This window comes from Solanum dulcamara, chromosome 1, assembly GCF_947179165.1.
Source record: "Solanum dulcamara chromosome 1, daSolDulc1.2, whole genome shotgun sequence".
Taxonomy (NCBI): domain Eukaryota; kingdom Viridiplantae; phylum Streptophyta; class Magnoliopsida; order Solanales; family Solanaceae; genus Solanum; species Solanum dulcamara.
In genome coordinates this window covers 11423627-11442204 of record NC_077237.1, presented here as the reverse complement: position 1 = coordinate 11442204, position 18578 = coordinate 11423627, and the positions used below count along the sequence as shown (strand labels likewise).

At 31.5% G+C, this 18578-nt stretch overlaps 1 protein-coding gene across 1 annotated transcript; it reads right to left on the bottom strand.

Annotated features, from left to right (window-relative positions):
* Window positions 1–6078: 6078 nt before the first annotated feature.
* On the bottom strand, window positions 6079–7608 carry LOC129891514 (alkane hydroxylase MAH1-like). Its single transcript, XM_055966904.1, has one exon. The coding sequence runs from the start codon at window positions 7606–7608 to the stop codon at window positions 6079–6081; it is 1530 nt and encodes a 509-aa protein (XP_055822879.1).
* Window positions 7609–18578: the final 10970 nt, after the last annotated feature.

The window sequence follows — 18578 nt, the reverse complement described above, 5'->3', positions numbered from 1 at the left end:
TCAAACCCGGACAGTGATCCGGTTCTTTTTTCTTTCATCCAAGGCTTTTAGGGGAGATTCGAGAGGTAGTTGTTGATGCCAACAATCTTTCTAGTTACTTTTTATTTTTACTTTGTTCTATTCGAGAGACAAAGATTGAGATTTGTATCTATTTGAGTATAGTTGTATTTAGAGGCTTGTGCATGTGACAATCAGTCCGTGGAGAATTTTGTAGTTGACTAAGATTTCCTCTTTTGTCTTTTAATTATCTATTTTAAATTGTTTCCGCATTTTTTTCGCAAATGTTGGGTTAGGCTGACTTGTCCGGTGGAAATGGATAAGTGTCATCACACCTGGATTTCAGATCGTGAGACAATAGCCTATTAGATTACCCAAGTGAAAGTGATACATGTTCACAGGTCCAGAGCTTAGAAGAAATTGTGGATATCATCGGAGGAAATAATGTTAATGATGAATTAGTTGAAGATGATACAATAACTTTGGAATCAGTTACGCATAATATAAGGATGCACTTATCACGTTTAAATCTCTTCACAATTTTTTGATGTAGTTCGAGAAGACAAATAACACCGGAACTTTTGGATCAATAAGAAAAGTTAGATATGAGCTTCAACTAGATTTAAATTTTACCAAAAAATAAAAAACACTAGAATCATATTTCAATAAATTGCCTTAAATATTTTTGTAATTTTAAAAAATTATTAATTTATAATATTAATGAGACCATATATTTATATAGGGGTCTTCCAAAAATATATTATCTCATTTTTCTTATCAAAATCGATAATTTTTTCCATTAACCTAAGTCGCGACTAAATAAAAATATTATCTTAAAGAGTTTATTAATTTATAGAGGTTTTATTATACTTGAGTTCGTATTGTACCGTTTTTAGGTATTGTCGGCCTTGTCCCGATCAGTTGATATATAGTACTCCTAGAGGCTCTATGGACATATTGATTTGGCTTCTTTTACGGCTTTCAATTTCTAGCCTTGTCGTTTAGTATGTATATATGTCTCCAATTGTAGCCGTGTAGTCTTGCCAGTTTAATTGGTTGAGTTGGTCTTGCTGACCTGGAACACCTCGGGTATTTACGATTGTCTTTTGTTTTGTGTTAAGGCTTACGAGCCTAAATTTAAGAAGTTTTATTGTAACATTGCCCGTATACGGAAACATCAGTTTTTAAATTAAATTTGATAAATATATATATTTTTAGTTTTTTTCTAAAATATCTATGGAAAAATTCTTTAGTTACGATATATTTGTATGTGTATTTATTTTTATAATAGTTTTATTAATTATTAATATTTTAACAGAGATAGTAAGTCTAGTTATTTTGAAAGAATTGTTATTATAGGATCTAGGTTTTGTTCAAAATTTTCTATTAATTGTGATATATTCAAAAAGTTATATGTATTTTAGTAGGAACTTATGCAAAAGCCGAATGCATATGTGGCATTGTACGTGGTATAATGGATAATTTTAGGTGGTAACTATATTGCCACGTGGATCTATGGGAAAAGATCATAAAGTGACAGTGCTAGATAAAGTTACATGTCAACTGATAAGCTTTCTTCATATATATATCTTAAAACTTAAAAGTATGGCAGTAGCTATTTTAGTAAAGATTCGTGAGCATTTAGATTCTTGCTTGAAATTTATTTCAACAAAAATTCAATTTTCATAACTGCAACCAATATATATGCATTCATCGATCTTTTCTAAATTACTTTCCCTTGCCAATGCAATTCTAAAACACTGCATAGTTACATACATACTCATATATTGACATCAAAGATGGTTGTTTCCTCTAGCTAATTCCACCTATGTTTAGTCCATTATGTGGTTTGTTCTCGTATAGTTCTTTGAATCTGTAGAAGTTGTAGCACCAAATTGGTAAGAGCTTGGAGATGGATTGGAGGTTAGTATTCTACGTGTTATCATAGTAGGTACGGGAGCGAAGTCGTGGTGGCTTTGTGGACCAGACATTAAGGTGTGGATGAGCTACGCATATATAATATTTGTGAAACTTAGGATGTAAGGAATAACTTCCTTGAAGGATCTACGAACGTTTGGACGTTCCATGGAAGGTATGTTAAGGCAGAGCTCTCTTATTCATATCGCATGAATCATAAATTAAATTACAAATTATCGAACGAGTCATTTTTACCATCCTATTGCTAGGAAGATCCTCTGTGAAGGGCATTGGGATGTCAGCTGGTTTTATTCCGTAGTTTTTATTACATGATTATCGCACTTGTAATGCTGGGAAATAGGTTTGAAAAATAAAGTTATTTTCCGTATAGTTTTTTATTCTTTATGTCTATTAGCGAGATATTGTCCTATGAATGAGGTAGAATTGTTAATCCATTCTTTTGTGTCAGAAGCTTTCACAAAAATGTTATTTGAAAACGATATTAACACTAAATCTTGTACTCTATTCTTTTGGTTATGTACCTGTCAAGCCACCTTGTTTCTAAGCAGGCTCATACTATTACCAACTAGAGTCGTTATAGTAAATCAAGTCAGGCATGTCAGTCTCCTTTTGAGTTCCTAAATGATTAATTTTCTAAGTTGAATTCGAGTCAAGAACTTTGAGTTTATTATGAGTTTTATAGGCCTAAATGGTCGTACAAAAGTTAAATAGGGTTACGATGAGATTCTTTAAGCTCCTTAAGCTCTTTACGAACATCCTTAGGTTTAAATACCTCTCTAGAGTCGAGTTAAGTGTTTAGATTTATTCTAAAATCATATGAGGTTCAAAAAGGCATTTCCATGCTATATGAAAGTAATTACGGTATTATGAAAATAAAAGTACGAAAGAGCCAAAGTTCTTAGTATGACCTACTATGTGCATTCAAAGTTCATATCAACATGGCATATTATGCATCGTCTTCGAGCTATAATCGAAGTTATGGGGCCTATTTTCTCAAAAGTATTATATATATTGTACAAATGGCCACAAGTTGGCAATATGATGCTTGTCATCTATCGAATGAGATTGTCATTGCTAGCATTTGGTTGGGTATGTCATGTATTTGAATCTATATATACATATTCATGACATACGATTACACAAGCATACCATGCATATTTGATTACTATAAGGTCAGATGTCAGCCATGGAGGCTATCAGAGTTTCAGTGTCAGATGGTATTTCTATTATCTTTTTTACTGCAACTATTTATGATTTTATTTTTCTGCCTTTCATACCAGTACATTTTCATTCGTACTGACTTTCCATTGCTTGGGGACGCTGCATTCGTGTTGATGGTTTAAGACAAAGGTCCGGATCAGCGTTTGCAGTAGGAATGTGGTCTCAGCTGAGCATTGGTAAGCTTCATTTTTCCTGTAGTTGTTGGTTGTCTGTAGATTTTGCATACTTGAGTTTTGTATATAATTTCTGGTATCGTTGGTGCCTTTGTCCAACCAGTTGGGTTGTACTATTTGTAAAGACTTGTGGACATACTTTGTTGGGTCTTCTCAGCTTCCATCTATAGCTTTGTCGGCTTATTGTATATATGATTTTAGCTGCAGCCTTGTCGGCTTGCTGTTTCTTTATCAGTTAAGTTGACCTTGCTGGTCTTTTCATTATGTCAGTAATATTGTCATAACCTCACCGATCTAGTTATCTTGGTTCAGTAGGTTAGTATGGTGGCCTTGTCGGCCCTCATAGTTTTATTTTTTATGTTATGTTAGTTCACTCGATCAAGTGGGGCACCGGATGCCTGTTGCACCTTACCTAGTTTGGGGCGTGACAAGACCCTTTCATTATGTTATTCTTATTGTGGTAATGACCACGCTAGATCAGATATAATATTTCAGTTGTTAAGTTGTCTGGCCTTGTCGGCCCTCATCTTGTCCTTATAGTTATGTTTCAATGTCTAGCTCGATTGTATAAGGTATCGATTTCCAATTGCGCTGATGTGTTGCCAAAATACAACACTTACGAAGCTCAAAACAAGGAGTATTATAAGATCACAAGTGCATTTTGTTACTTTGATATGTGTTTTTAGTTAGTTTTCAGAAAACTTGAAGTACGCTTAGGTTGATGGTCTTTCGCATGGTTTATGTGGAAATTTGATTGATCTTGAAGGGTGTTGGTGGCTATGCTGAGGTGAGGTCAAAAGGAAACAAAAATATGCAAGAAGTTCTAGGTTGACTTGAGTTTGTCAACGCTTTGCGACAACTTGAAAGGAGAACTCAAAGAACGAACTTCACCTGGACTTGAAAGACCTTGGAATGTGTGTTGGGAGATTAAATAAAATGTTGTGACCAATTATGCCCACGATAAAAGCCACCACGCGCCGTGGTAATCAGTACTGGCCGTGAAAAGCACCTCCAAGTCGTGAAGAGGACTTCCCAAGAAAGCTGCCAAGAAATTAGCTAAGGCTCACACCAAGGAAGCCTCACCACGAGTCGTGATCCTCACCACTGGCCGTGGTGGGAACCGTAGTGTATTTCCAGCCATCAAAATGCCAAGGCAAGAAGTGACATGGACAAGGCAACCACCAAGAGCCTCACCACGAGTCGTGGTCCTCACCACTGGCTGCGGTGGGTGCCGTGGTGGGATTGCCAGCCATAAATGCTAAGGAAATGACCGAGGAAGGCCATCATGATCCGTGGTGTCTCCCGTCCAGTGCCATTCAAGTTCAAAACCAAGTTGGTTTCCTAGTCCGTTTAGGATTAGTTTTAGGTTTCTATAAAACCCTCTTGTGTTATATTTTTAGGGTACACTTTTCCTATAATTTTTACACTTTTTTCCTACTGTTTAGATGATACATTACACGACCTAAACTCTATTTTTGAAGGATGTTTCATCAACCACACGAACTTGGACAGATTTGGAAGAAGAACACACAACTCGGATTCTTTGAGTTCTAATTTTGGTGATTTGAATCTAAGTCTTATTCTTCAATTGTGAGTTTGATTCATTGTTATTTGTAAGCCTTCTAATACATGATTTGTTCATTTTCTATTGAGTTATTCATCATAATTATGCAAGGCTAATCCCACAACCTTAGTTGTGGGATGTATATTATACATTCTAGCCTTGCATAATTATGATGAATTGTTTTGCATGTATTGTGATTTCTTTATTCAAAAGTCTTTCTTAGTGAGTGTAGGTATTAAGAACTTTCCCGTATTCATTGCTTTCCCCGGAGGGAGGTAGTGATTAGGAAAAGAATATCACAACTGAAATTCGAAGAGTATGACTTCGAAAGAAGGGATATACTTCGTCTAAGTTACTTGAAATCGGGAGGAGATAGTACTCTGAGATCTAGGGCGAGGGTTAGTATAGTATACATTCTGAGACTAGGAGGAGATGAATGAGATACGTCTAAGAAGGACCGGGAGGTGAATTAGATGTTATCTAACTCGCTAGATTCTACATACAATATATTGAACGATATCATGAATATGAGTCGTCTATTAAGTCATATGTCATGGGGATCATAACCCTAGTCTAGTCTTCATATTTTTACAACTTTAATCTTGTTTACTTGTCATTGCATTGTTACTTGTTCTAAACTAAAACCAAAACCCCCACTTTTATTTTATGCATCTTTATTTGCGGGAAGTAGAAACTACAACTGAATAGTGATAGCTAATAGAACTTGTTTCAACCTATTCCCTGTGGGTTCGACCCCCATTCTTAGTTGGATAAAATATAATGCTAACGATCGTGTATATCTCTTTCGAGAGGTGTAATTGAGCATTATCATGCGCCTCCCCTAATTTGGGGCATGACACCCTTGAGCCAAAGATTGCGTTCTATTATGATATCAGATCCAACGTCGGACTCATCGTCTACATCACATATAAGGCATCCATGCATGGCTCAAACTAGCAATTGGTCTTCCTCTCATCCATAAAATTGTGAGTTTAAATTTTATATATTTATATATTGAAATGATACTGATTTTTCATATATATACAACAAAAAAACTAACATTGACATTTCTTGGTAGAAGTTATATTACATGTTTTATTTATTGAAGTAATATTATACACTAGATAACATGACATAACAACACAAACAAATATACATTTGACACATATTGATGACACTATCACTCTAATTAGTCCATCTCCTACTAATCCTAACTTTAAAACCATGTCTCATATAGAGAATAACAGAAGCATTAGGTTCAATAGGGTATCCTTCCACAACTTCAACTTGGTAATTATGTATGATAGTAGCAGCCACAGCTTTCATTTGAGTGAAAGCCACTTCTTTCCCTAAACAAGTCCTTGGTCCAGCATTAAAAGCCAAGAACTTATAGGAAGGTTCGTGCTTAATCGTTCCTGTCTCTGAAATCCATCTCTCTGGCTTGAATTCTAAACAATCTCCCCCCCAAATTGACTCCATTCTCCCCATTGCATACAATGAGAACATTATCTTCATCTTTGGATGAACTTTATGACCACTTGGGAGAGTATCTTCTTGAAGTGGCTCCTTGTGTTGAAATGGAACTGGTGGATATAGCCTTAGTGAATCACATAACGCACCATGTAAATAAACCAATTTGTTCAATTCATGAACATTGAAAAGCCTCCATTTTGTAGCTTCTTCTTTTGGAATAATTGAATTGATCTCTTCCCTTAATTTCTTCTCTACTTGTGGATTTTTTGTCACGAGCCAAATGAACCATGTGAGGGCTGAGCTAGTAGTGTCACGCCCCGCGATCATTAGGTTCAATATGGTGTCCCTCAAGAACTTATCATCACAATTCACTCCCAAATTTTCACCTTCTTTGAGATAAAAGGTCAAAAGATCAAAACCCTCGTCGTTCTCTTTCAATTGATCATGAGTTTCCATTTTTGTCAACTCATCGCGCTTTTTGGAAATATAGTTCCCTATAACATTATCCATAGTTTTCCAAGCTTTACTCAACTTCTTTTCTTCTCCAATTCCTAGCCATTTCTGTAACCTCCAAATTGGCCCAGGCATGACATGTCGAAAAAGAATTGCTTCTTCAGCATCATCCATAGCTTTCGAGAAGGGGACATGAGGGAAATCAATAGATACACAACCAGGATCATATCCAGTGACTAATATACAAGTAGTATCAAAAGTGAACCTTTGAAATAAATCTTGTAAGTCTACTATGACACCCTTGTTACAAACATGATCAAGAACCTGAATAAGCCCTTTCTCCACTTTTTCGCGACTAGTCTTGATTAAAAACTTGTAAAATTGTTGGTGAGTGATCAAAGCACGAGTCGTCTTCCTTTGAATCTTCCATAAATCCATGTCCGCATTAAAAATTCCATCTCCTAAAACATCAAAAAACTCTTTGAATTTTGGCCCTTTGGGGAAATTCATGAAATTTTGACTCATGATGTAGTGTACATTTGCTGGATCAACTGTGGTTAATATGTCCATATTTGTAAATATTGGACCTTTTGATAAAAAAGTTCCCCCTGATCTCCTCATGATCACAGTGATCCTTTCATGAATATGTTTTATGTGATAAAGTATACTTGGTAACATACCAATAATTGGCCATTTTCTAGGGCCCTTTGTTTTTTTTAGGGCATGAAACAAGAAAAAACATAGTATTGCTAGGAAAATTTCAATGTAACCTAATCCAACAATTGCCATTTTTTTTTTGTTGTTTTTTGCTCTTTTTGAAGGATTTCAAACTGAGGGGAAATGTCTAGCATATATAGAGGGTTGATTATACTTGTTTTAATAATATTCTATTTTTGGTTTTTTTTCTTCACTATATTAATTTGCTTATTTGAAGTTACTAGGTTGAATGCCACCAACTACCAACAAAAAATGGATTTAGTTGAGGAAACAAAAAGTTTATAAAAAAAAATTGTTGGTAGTTTGTGAGACGTAATGTTTATCCTTTTCGTCGAGGGTATAGTGGGAACAGTTTTGATTATCTCACAAAGATAAAAATTAAATTTGCTATATTCAACATTCCGACACATCACTTATGAAATTACTATGAATATGTTATAGTTATTTAATTTTACACAAATATAAAATTTATTCTTTTACATTATTAAGTTTATTTATGACATGTTTATCTATAAAAAATTAAACGGAATTAATAACTTGGAAATAATTTTTTATAACAAGTTAAATTTCGCCCCTTGATAATGTAAGAATTCATTACATTATTCCTTTTTTTTATCGCCTCCTTTAGTTGTATGCATCAAGTAAAATATCATGGCATATTTCAATTGAGGCTAATGTGTATAACTAATGAAAATGACATATTTTATATGGTTAATATAATTATCTTATAAATGATTGAGAATATGCATAAAAAAAATTCAAATTTGAATTGAAAGATTTTAATAGAAACACTTTATCATATGTTCATGTACTCAATTGGAATAAGTGATAAAGGGATTGTCTATGTATATAAAGCCAATAAATTATAATTGAATTAATTAGTTGACCAGCCTGCCAATATGCACATTTAATGGTTAGATTGTCATTTTCTGAACAAAAAAAAGGAAGAAAAACACATCATGTCCTTTGAGTTTAGTAAAAGAACTATCTGAAGTATTACTTAGCGTCATCTTTTTCTTCTTATGAAATCAATATTTGTAACAATATTCCTATATTATCTTAAAATGTATGACATACGTTAAAATGTCAAAATTCAAGATAAACAACAAATAAAAAGGAACGTAAAAGGAAAAAAGAAAAAGGAATGTGTCATTGTTTATCCTCTATTATGAAAAAAATTGTAAATTGTCATTTAAGTTCTTAGTTGTTAGATGTTAGTTTGTGAGATAAATCCAACTGAGATCGTCATATTTTGCAAATATTGAATTTTCATTGTTTAGCCTACAAAAAGGATACAATAAAATTTATATGCGAGATTTAAAGGATAAGAGGTATAAATTGATCAAAACAGATACATAGTTAAGCAAGTAAAGTTGTAAATCAGAAATAAAAGCTAATAACAAATTGATTGTATTAAACCAAGTATTGGATTTAGAATAGCCAGTGTTGGTCTGGTTATCGATGTTGGAGATATACCTGAATTCACCAAACTGGTGAATAAGTAATGAAATTTCTAGAGAAATTATAGTAAATGTTAATCAATATGGGGTTTGTGAAATTAAACACTCATATCAATTATTATTTCTTTAAAAATGTGCAAAGTTTAAATTGGACAAATAAAAATAAAAGGAGAAAATAATCGAAATTCTTTATCCACTAAAGTCAACGTATTTTTTTGGCACCATGCTATGACTTTTTGAAATTTATTCTTATTTAGATAACTGAATTGTTAATATAACCAAGAAAGTATATCAAATAGGTAGTATTTAATTAGTTAAGGATAACTTAGTGAAAATCCATCTAACCTTACTTCTTACTTTTTAGGGGTGAATAAATAGTTCAAGGGGTATGTCAAGTCAAACGCATTATATAATATGGATAGGAAGGAGTAACCTATTCGTGTTTCGATATAAAATATGTATCAGCTACTCGTTTTCCTTGAGTTAATTATAAATAATTAATTAAAAAGATTGAGTCAATTATAAATTAATAAAAATGATAGATACTCTTAAATACCTAAAAATGTCATGGAGGTTTGAGGCTTAAAGAAAATATTGTATCCTTTCAGGATAGACATTCTTTAAACATTAGAATTTTAGAAGCACACTTCAACAGCCTCTTAAATTTATTTGTGAATTTTATTTAGGTTGAACTATGGCTTGTTTAGTTGAATATTTGAATATATAATAAAATATTTTTATTAGATATTTTTTATTTAAATTTTAAAAATACTTTTATGTGTATTCAAGTAACATAATTACATAGATAAATTAATCACTTAACATATGTCACCTCCTTTAATTTAATTATGCACATTAGACTTAATAAATAGTAAAATCTCAAGTATGTGTGAATTGAGGTTGATGTATATGATTAAATGAAATTACATATTTTATGTGCATAATTTAACTACCTAATAGATGCTTAAGAACACGCTAAAAAAAATTAAACTGAAACATCTAATAAAAATACTTAATCAAGTAGTCAAGTGATCATTCGAGTGTTTATATCAAACTATTATGTGAATGATTAATCACACATAAATCTTAATTAAAGCTAATTAATTGTACCTAGCTACTACCTAGAATTGTTGGAGAGATTTGTCGAGTTTGACATCATTGTACTCAATGAAATTCTTCTATGGTACTTTGCGTTTTTACATTTTTGGAGTACTTGCTTATAAACAATGACACACTAATGACATTGATTGTTGCATTGTAAATGAAGAAAAAAACTCATTTTTATAATGAAAACAATAATAAAATACAAGACAACAAGAGACATAATCAAAGAGAGAGTCTATTTTTGTTGAACTAGTTGTTGAAAAACTATATGCACAGCGGAAGCATATTAGAATCTTACTGCTTACATGAATAATAGAAAACACATACGTTTATTCTAGAACACATAAACTTGCTGAAATTTAATTCGATAAATACCTCTTGAAGCGTGAGCAGATACCTTCAAGCGAATTCACAAGTTAGACTGCAGTCTGCGGTCTTCTACAGTGAACCTAAGTTCACAGCCAAACTCTCTCAATACTTGGGTGGTCTAGTATCGTATATAAAACTTCTTATTTTCCTACCTTAGAAGAACCCCTACTTATAGAGATTTCTTCCCAGTGCAAAAAGAAGAAGTCCAAAAACCCAAACCTTTTCTTGAGCAAGAAAACAACGTTGTTTTCCTTCCCTTTTTTCCTTAGAAATAGAATTATGAGTTCTAGTTAAATATGGGCATTGTAGGGATCGCAAAATTAATTACTGAGGCTCTTTATTATGAAAATAATTCAAATAATTAATTTAAATTATTCTTACCATAATAAATTACAAATCATTTCACTAAAAATTCGTAATTGCACTCCTCTATTTATATTTCAAAATTCTTCATTAAACACTTATGTAATTCCTTATGTTAAGATTACATATACTAATCAATAAATTAAATTACTGATGAATTTAACTTAAAGATTAATTTCCTTTAGACTTATTTCATTGCCGGATTCATAAATCCACTTGCAAGTTTTGACACAATGAAAACTTATAAGCTTCTCAAAAAGGCATATCATCGATCTCTATATCGAGACATGGATTACATCATCTAACTTATTATTTTACCAATATATATTATTATCATTCAATCTACCAGGCATATTGACACATCTCAGAATCTCACATTTTAATAAATCAAAATGATAATTAATATATACAAATCATAATAGTTATATCAAGATTGAGAATATAAGTACATTTAACAGTTTAGAGAATATGTTTTTATCAATCAATCTAAAACAACTATCTCTACTCGGTCTCGATCAATACATACAAAATGTATCAGCATAAGAAGTTGGAACTACACCACTCCCATAATCAAGATAAATTATATATAATCTTGTGCTACAATCATACCGATGACTTGTCCAATTTTCATATTAGATTGTTAACAAAAATACTTTATACTTATAAGAACCGCGATGATTTAATCCTCGGTGTAAAAGCTAAAACTCTATACACTAAATCATCTACTATATAAGTAAATGGACACATAAGCGAATATATGATCTATTAAAACTTTTATTAAAATTGAATAAACAATTGTTCTATAATAAATACTCATGGTTAATTGTATATGTTCCATGGTTAATAGTATATATCCCAACACTAGTTAATTAAATCGCACTTCGCTCGATCATCAAATCTTTTAGGGAGTCCATTACGTGATGATTTCGTAAAGTAGTTTATATATATGAGGGGGGGGGGGTGGGAATATGACAAATGTTTAAACTAATTTGCTCATCGAAAGTGAACATGGTTGTTTGGAGACCATCGGCACACCAAATGAAAGGATATGTAATTGTTATTATACATTTAAGGGGTAGTTTAGTTGGGAGCAAGTTATTCCACGATTAATTATTTTGGGATTAGCTATTCAGGGATACTTATTCCATCATTATGATATAAATGGTGGATAAGTTATCCCAAACTTGACAACCAAACAAGACATCAAAATTTATTCAGGACTGTTTATTTTTATCCCTCACACCAAACCACCCGTAAAGCAATGTGACTCTTTATTTTTCATCATAACTTTTCACTTGCTCATACAATTTTTCACTGTCGTCCTTTTCTAATAAGTTAGAAGGACACACCTTTTCCAGAAATTGCTTAAAATTAGTTTCCTTCCTCTTTTAATAAATAGGGAAAAAAATGTATACTAATCTTAGAAAGCACCGCATCACCAGGTCTAAGATCCTCTGATATATATATAAGATTTGATGTTATTTTGATAAAATAAACACTGAGTTAGCCTCCCTATTTATAGAAGAACAGAAGTATAATTAGTCCATTAGTTTACAAAGCTACTGCAAATTATTTGGGAAAGTTGGATCTAAGCTAGTTATAAGTTGATTGTAAGAAACTGCTTACAAATCTACTTGTAAGTTGCTTGCAATCTTCTTTAGAAGTTGTAGGAGTACTAAATGGGCATCCATAATAAAATCTATTTATAACACTTTTTCTTAGATATTTATTAATAGATAATCTCTTTAAAAATCTTACAAAAAAATGTGAAATTTTCTTTTAGTGAAAAAAAAAATACATTTATCATTGCTATGCCTCATTAAAAATCTTATTAAAAAAATTAATAGGACAAAATCTCGATTTATGAAAAAAGAGTGGAGTATGTATTTAAGTTTTCTTGATTAAAGCATTACGTAAATCTTGGAGATGTTGTACTTTAAATTTGTTTATCAGGTTATCATATGTTGTGGTTGGCAGTGTCTTTATGATCAAATATGTGAAATTATCATTTAATGAACTGGTTAATCATATGTATCTGCTTTCTCTTTTGATAGAGTTGCATCGTCATCATACAATATTAGTGAAATCACAGAGAAATTCATGGCTTTCTTTATAAATTATTGTTATCTTTGCATGATTTGATTGTCATATAAAATAACATGGTATGATAGTAACCTCTCACATGAGAATAGAATGAAACAAAGAGATTTGAAACTCGATTGAATCAAATACACACAATAAATGAAATTTTGCTAAAGTGTCACATAGCCTCTCGAAAATAAGTACACATGTTTCTATATTGATCCGCAAGATTGTACTAGACATGATTTTTGTACCCACGAGATCAAAAAATGTGGAGCTTTGATTTTGAGTTGTGATAATTTAGTATCAGAGCCCCACATTACTACACCTAAGCTCGGTAGGCAAATCAATAACCAGTTTTATTTCAATTATAACAATTAAGCGAAAATACATGAAAACCTCATAATAATGTTAAATAGTCATAGAAATGCAGATGTACAGTTAAAAATCTCCCATAACCTAGAAATCATAATACAATAGTCTCTAAGATTATACAAATTTGAAATACTTAATACACTATTGAAATAAAAAACAGAAAATAAACATGAAGAGAAGGAGATTGATATTGCAAATCAACCAGGAACTCACCACAATATTTTCTATCAACAATAATGTTGTATGGAGTAACACAATGCAATGATCATGTAATGTTACCGATAAACACATTCTCCTTTGTCAGAGAGTCATGACCCATGAGGGGATTGTGAGTTTCATATATACGCCCGAAAATTTTTCCTCGACATACTATTTTGTCAAAATCATTTTCCCTTGCATGCATGATTTACGAAACTTTAAATAAAATGTGAATTTCATAAATCAAGTCAGTTGGCTTAACTGAATGATAAATATCCCGCATCAATATGAGTGATGTAAATACGCATAAACGCAGGATACAATATAGAATTTACAATCAAACAATTTTCACAAATCTTAATGTGTAAGATATTCAAAATTGTATCATTAATCGACTAATCTATAGACTCATCCAACAACAACTAAATTATGTCCTATTATGTGCTCAATTTTACAATCACCCTTAAAAAATATCAGATAATTACATAAATTGGCTATTGAATCAATTTATTACCCTCACATGTCATCTGATATCCGCACAAATATTCGTCACCTCACCTATATGGTATCCCCATATACAAATTATCTTAATAGCACTAATTATAAAAATATCCTTCAATCGGAATCTAGAAAGTTTTAACTTATCTCAATATGAACCATCACATATCACAAAATTGCTTCATCTTTCCTTTGATCTATAAAAAAAAATGTATTCTACATGAATATACGAGTATATTGATACCTATATTGACATATAAAAACTCTAGTAAAAAAATCAACAGAACCTCACGGGTCCATGAGATCAAATTTAAAATTTTATCACATAATTAGTTTACCCATATTAGATAGGTTCCAAATCTCAAAGCCCACACAATTTAATCCATGAATCGATGCCCAAATCAACTAATAATCACTAAATTTCATGATTAAATGACAATAAGGAGGTTAGTGTCTTACTCCAGCGACAAAATCTTGAAAACACCTCTAAAATCACCCAAATTCGAGATATATTGCTCACAAAATCAAATAATAAAACTCAATCATCGTAGGTATGGAAAATCCACCAAACCTACGGAACTTTGTATTTGGTGAACCATCATCGCAGATGCGTACCTTGACTAATTTCCTCTCTTCACACCTAAGAACCACCCTTCGCGGGTGCTTCTACTCACAAGTGAAAACCCTCTCGCAATGCAATATCGCACTTACAGAAAATCCACAAGTACTAGTGCATCAAATATTAGTTGCACTAACGTTCTTCTAAAACAGTCTGTTCAATGTTTTTAATCTCTAAATCTCCCCTGAACCCTGGGGATGCAAATCACTCATAAAATCGTCTCAAATCTATTAAAACATTCAAATTACCGATGTGATCAGTTCGTCTCGACACATTATTGAACGTGTGAATTCAAATAGTAAACTACTCAAGGGTCTAAATCATTTTTAGGCCCCTCACGATGCAACTTATTTAATCAAGTCAAAAATCACCTTTTGATATTGTTCGAAACATCAAAATTAATTGCGAGTTTATTTACCTATTTTGTTGACTCTAGTCAAAATTGAAGTTGTCAAATTTCTACATTTTAATTTTCTTGTACGATACGCATTTGATGGCCTCGAAAATTGTGTCACTCATCCTCACATAAATCACATTTATAGCTACAGAAAGTGTCATTTAGGGAAAAGGGATTTTAGTATTCAAAATGACCATACAGGTCGTTATCATGAGTATCCAAAAGTGTATTTGTTAAAAAAAAAAACAAATCTTATTTCAAAAGGTGTTGAGGTTTTTGACCAATTAGTTTTTAGGATAAAATTAGTATTATTATTTTTACAGCAGCAAAAGTTGAAAAAGGTAACTTTTCCCCGTTTTTTTAATTTCATATTTAAACTATTGGGAGTGTGAGTTTCATATCCAAACTCTCTCTTTCATTTAAAAAAATTATCATATCACACTCCACATGGACAAAATATTCCACCTTAACAAAAATTAAATAAATTATTAGAATTAGTTAAAAATAAAAATTAAAGTATTACTATCTCCCGCCCAAAAAAATTATAAAATAAAATATAAAATATTTTTATTACCTCACTCTACCACTTTCTCTCACCATAACCCCACACCCACTCACCCTCACCCCAATTTTTTAGTTTATTTTTATTTATTAAATTTCTTTTATAAAAGTTTTTTAAAAAATTTCTACTTCATCTCCCCCCTTCAAATAATAATTTAGATAACTTTTTTTAAAAAAAAAAATCTACCCCACCCACCTAACCCTTCGCTTTCAAATTTTTTTCTCATTTTGTGTTATATATATACATATGATTTAAGAAAAGTATTGTTTATTTGTCGCAAGACTTTTCTTAAAATAAAATTTTTATTTTTTTTATATTCGATACGCAAGTAGGAAAAAATATTTTCCTAAAAATATATGTACATATCTAACATAAAATGAGAAAAATAAAAAATATATAAATTAAGAGTGGAGGGTTAGACGGGGTGAGTATAATTTTATTTTTTTAAAAAAAAATTAAGAAGGTGTGGGGAGGGGGTGAAGTATGAATTTTTCTAAAATATTTTATAAAAGAATTTTAAAAAATAAAAGGAAGGGGATTGTGGTGGGGGGTAGATGGTGGAGTACATGAGCAAAATATTTTAATTTTTAAAAAATAATTTCTTTTATAAAAATATAATTTATTTTTTTTGGGTAGGGGGTAGAAATATTTTAGTCTTTAACTTTTAACTAAGATTAATAGTTTATTTAATTTTTATCCATGTGGAATGTCATGTGTCAAGGTTTTTTCTAAAAATAGAGAGAGTTGAGAGTTTGTATTACACACATCGGTGAGGTGTGTTTTTCAAACTAATAATTGATAGTTTAGGTATGAAACTAACATTGCCAATAGTTTAGGTATGAAACTCAAAAAAAGAATAATTTTTGGTGTGTTTTTAACACTTAACTCTTAAAAAAACTTTTGAAACCTCGAAAACACAAATTACTACTAAAAATATCTTTTCAAATTAATTAATCAAACACGAACGATAACTCTCCAAAAATATATTTTTTCTTAAAGTTACACTTTTGGAAAAATATTTAAAAAACTCATTTTAAAAGCTTGGTCAAACAAACTATTAATCCTTAAACTCATAGTTAAAGTGGCAAACTACAATCAAGTAGGGGTTTGCAAATATCAAATCGATCAATAAATCGAATCAAAAAAAGTGTTATTGGATTGTTGAATTATTGGGTTAACAGGTTTTTAATGGTTTTATAAAAACATATTATCGGGTTTTCGGTTCAGTATCGATTTTTAGTATTGGATTATTGGGTAAATCGATAACCCATTAAGACGATAGTAATGTACTACTTTAACCTTCATAAATATTAGATATTAATAATAATTTAACATAACTAGACACTATATCAGTATGCTACAATTTTCACAGTACTTCTATTTCACCCTAGGCCGCTTGTAACACCCCTTAAAATGTTGTATGTGGTGCTCCAATTCTTGACGAAAATGATTCTGCTTCTGTATTTTGGGTATAACTCTTCATAGAATTGTCAAAATTATGTGATTCAAGTTGCTAAGAACCCCAACATTATTCTCTACAAGTTTCGTGAAGATCATAGCTTAAGTTTCGGAGGCTAAGTAGGTCAAAAAAATAATTTTTGCAAGACATGATGTTGTGACGAAATGGAGTGTTTGTAGACGAAAATCCATATCTCACTGTAGGTTGATCCAATTCAGTTGATTCTTAAACGACATGAAAGGAGACTTCTAGAACTACAATTCATATGAGGACATCAAATCCTAATTAGGAAGTTATCGTATTCAAACATAGCTCCGAAAAAGGGTATTCCGTAAAAAGAAAATTCATCCCACCAACCATGAAAGATCTAGATCCATTTGACATCACCCATGATATCAATAATCCTCCATTTGACATCACAATCCTCCATTGAATTTTCAAGATCATTTTTTATAATTATTTTATTTATTGTTAGGTCCCTTCTTCACACCTATAAATACCTACCTTATTTCCTCAATTTGTTCATCAAGCTTTCTCAGGCAACTCTTCCCTCTATATATTTCTTTACTCATTCTCAAATATAGTTTTATTTTTCAGTAGTATAGAAATAATATTCCGGTGACTCGTATACTCCAGATAGTACATAAAATGCTCCAGCAAGGAGAAAAAATTAGGATTCAAGAGTGTTCATTGAGTTCTTCAATTCTGAGTAAAGCTTCGAATTCCAGGCATGTAAGACTATTCATAGCATTGGATTGAGTTCGTCCACATGCCCAACATTTAAATTTATCGTAATTGAGTTATCGTTGAGTTTCACCCTAATTCTTGAATTCTAAATGAGTTAATTCTTCTTCTAATGAATTAGATATATTTATGCATTGAGATTATTATTATTATTATTATCTCTCATATTATTGGAATTATTGTTGGTGGCTATTTTCCCATTAACCCTAATTGATTTGATGTTCATGATTTTTTTCATGCGTGTTTTGAGTAAAGATATTGGCTTTTAATATGCATTGACAAAAAAAGTGATTTGAATTAATATTATATATGTATTTTATTGAGTTTTGAAAGAACAAAAACATTGAGTTTAAATGAATTGATTATTTGGGTTAAATGATTTTTAAGCAAGATATTTTGATGAGATGTAAATGATGTTTTAAAGTATAATGATTGATGAAGAGGTAATGATGATGATTATGCATTGAGATGAGTTTGATGTTTTAAATTAAAGTCCAATGAGACTATATGATGAGGTTAATATGAGTATATATTTTAGGAGTAATATTGAGCACCGAATTGGGTAAGAGCTTAACTGACTCAAACCCCAAAACTACGTAGTCAGCGTAGAATGAAGGCCATGTCTCTTAAGTCCCAAAAAGAGGACTATGCTGATTGGATCCAGAAATGTGATGTTCTTTATCCTGGCAAGGTATTGGATGGATGTGGCAACGACATCGCTTCGTTATATCATCACTAGCTCATAAGTGATGGTTGTCGATTAGAGAAACTCTCAAAAAGTAAAATATCATATTTTTATATACTGAGTTGCA

Coding starts and splice junctions, on each gene's coding strand:
- LOC129891514 (XM_055966904.1), bottom strand. CDS start 7,608: ATGGCAATTGTTGGATTAGGTTACATTGAAATTTTCCTAGCAATACTA.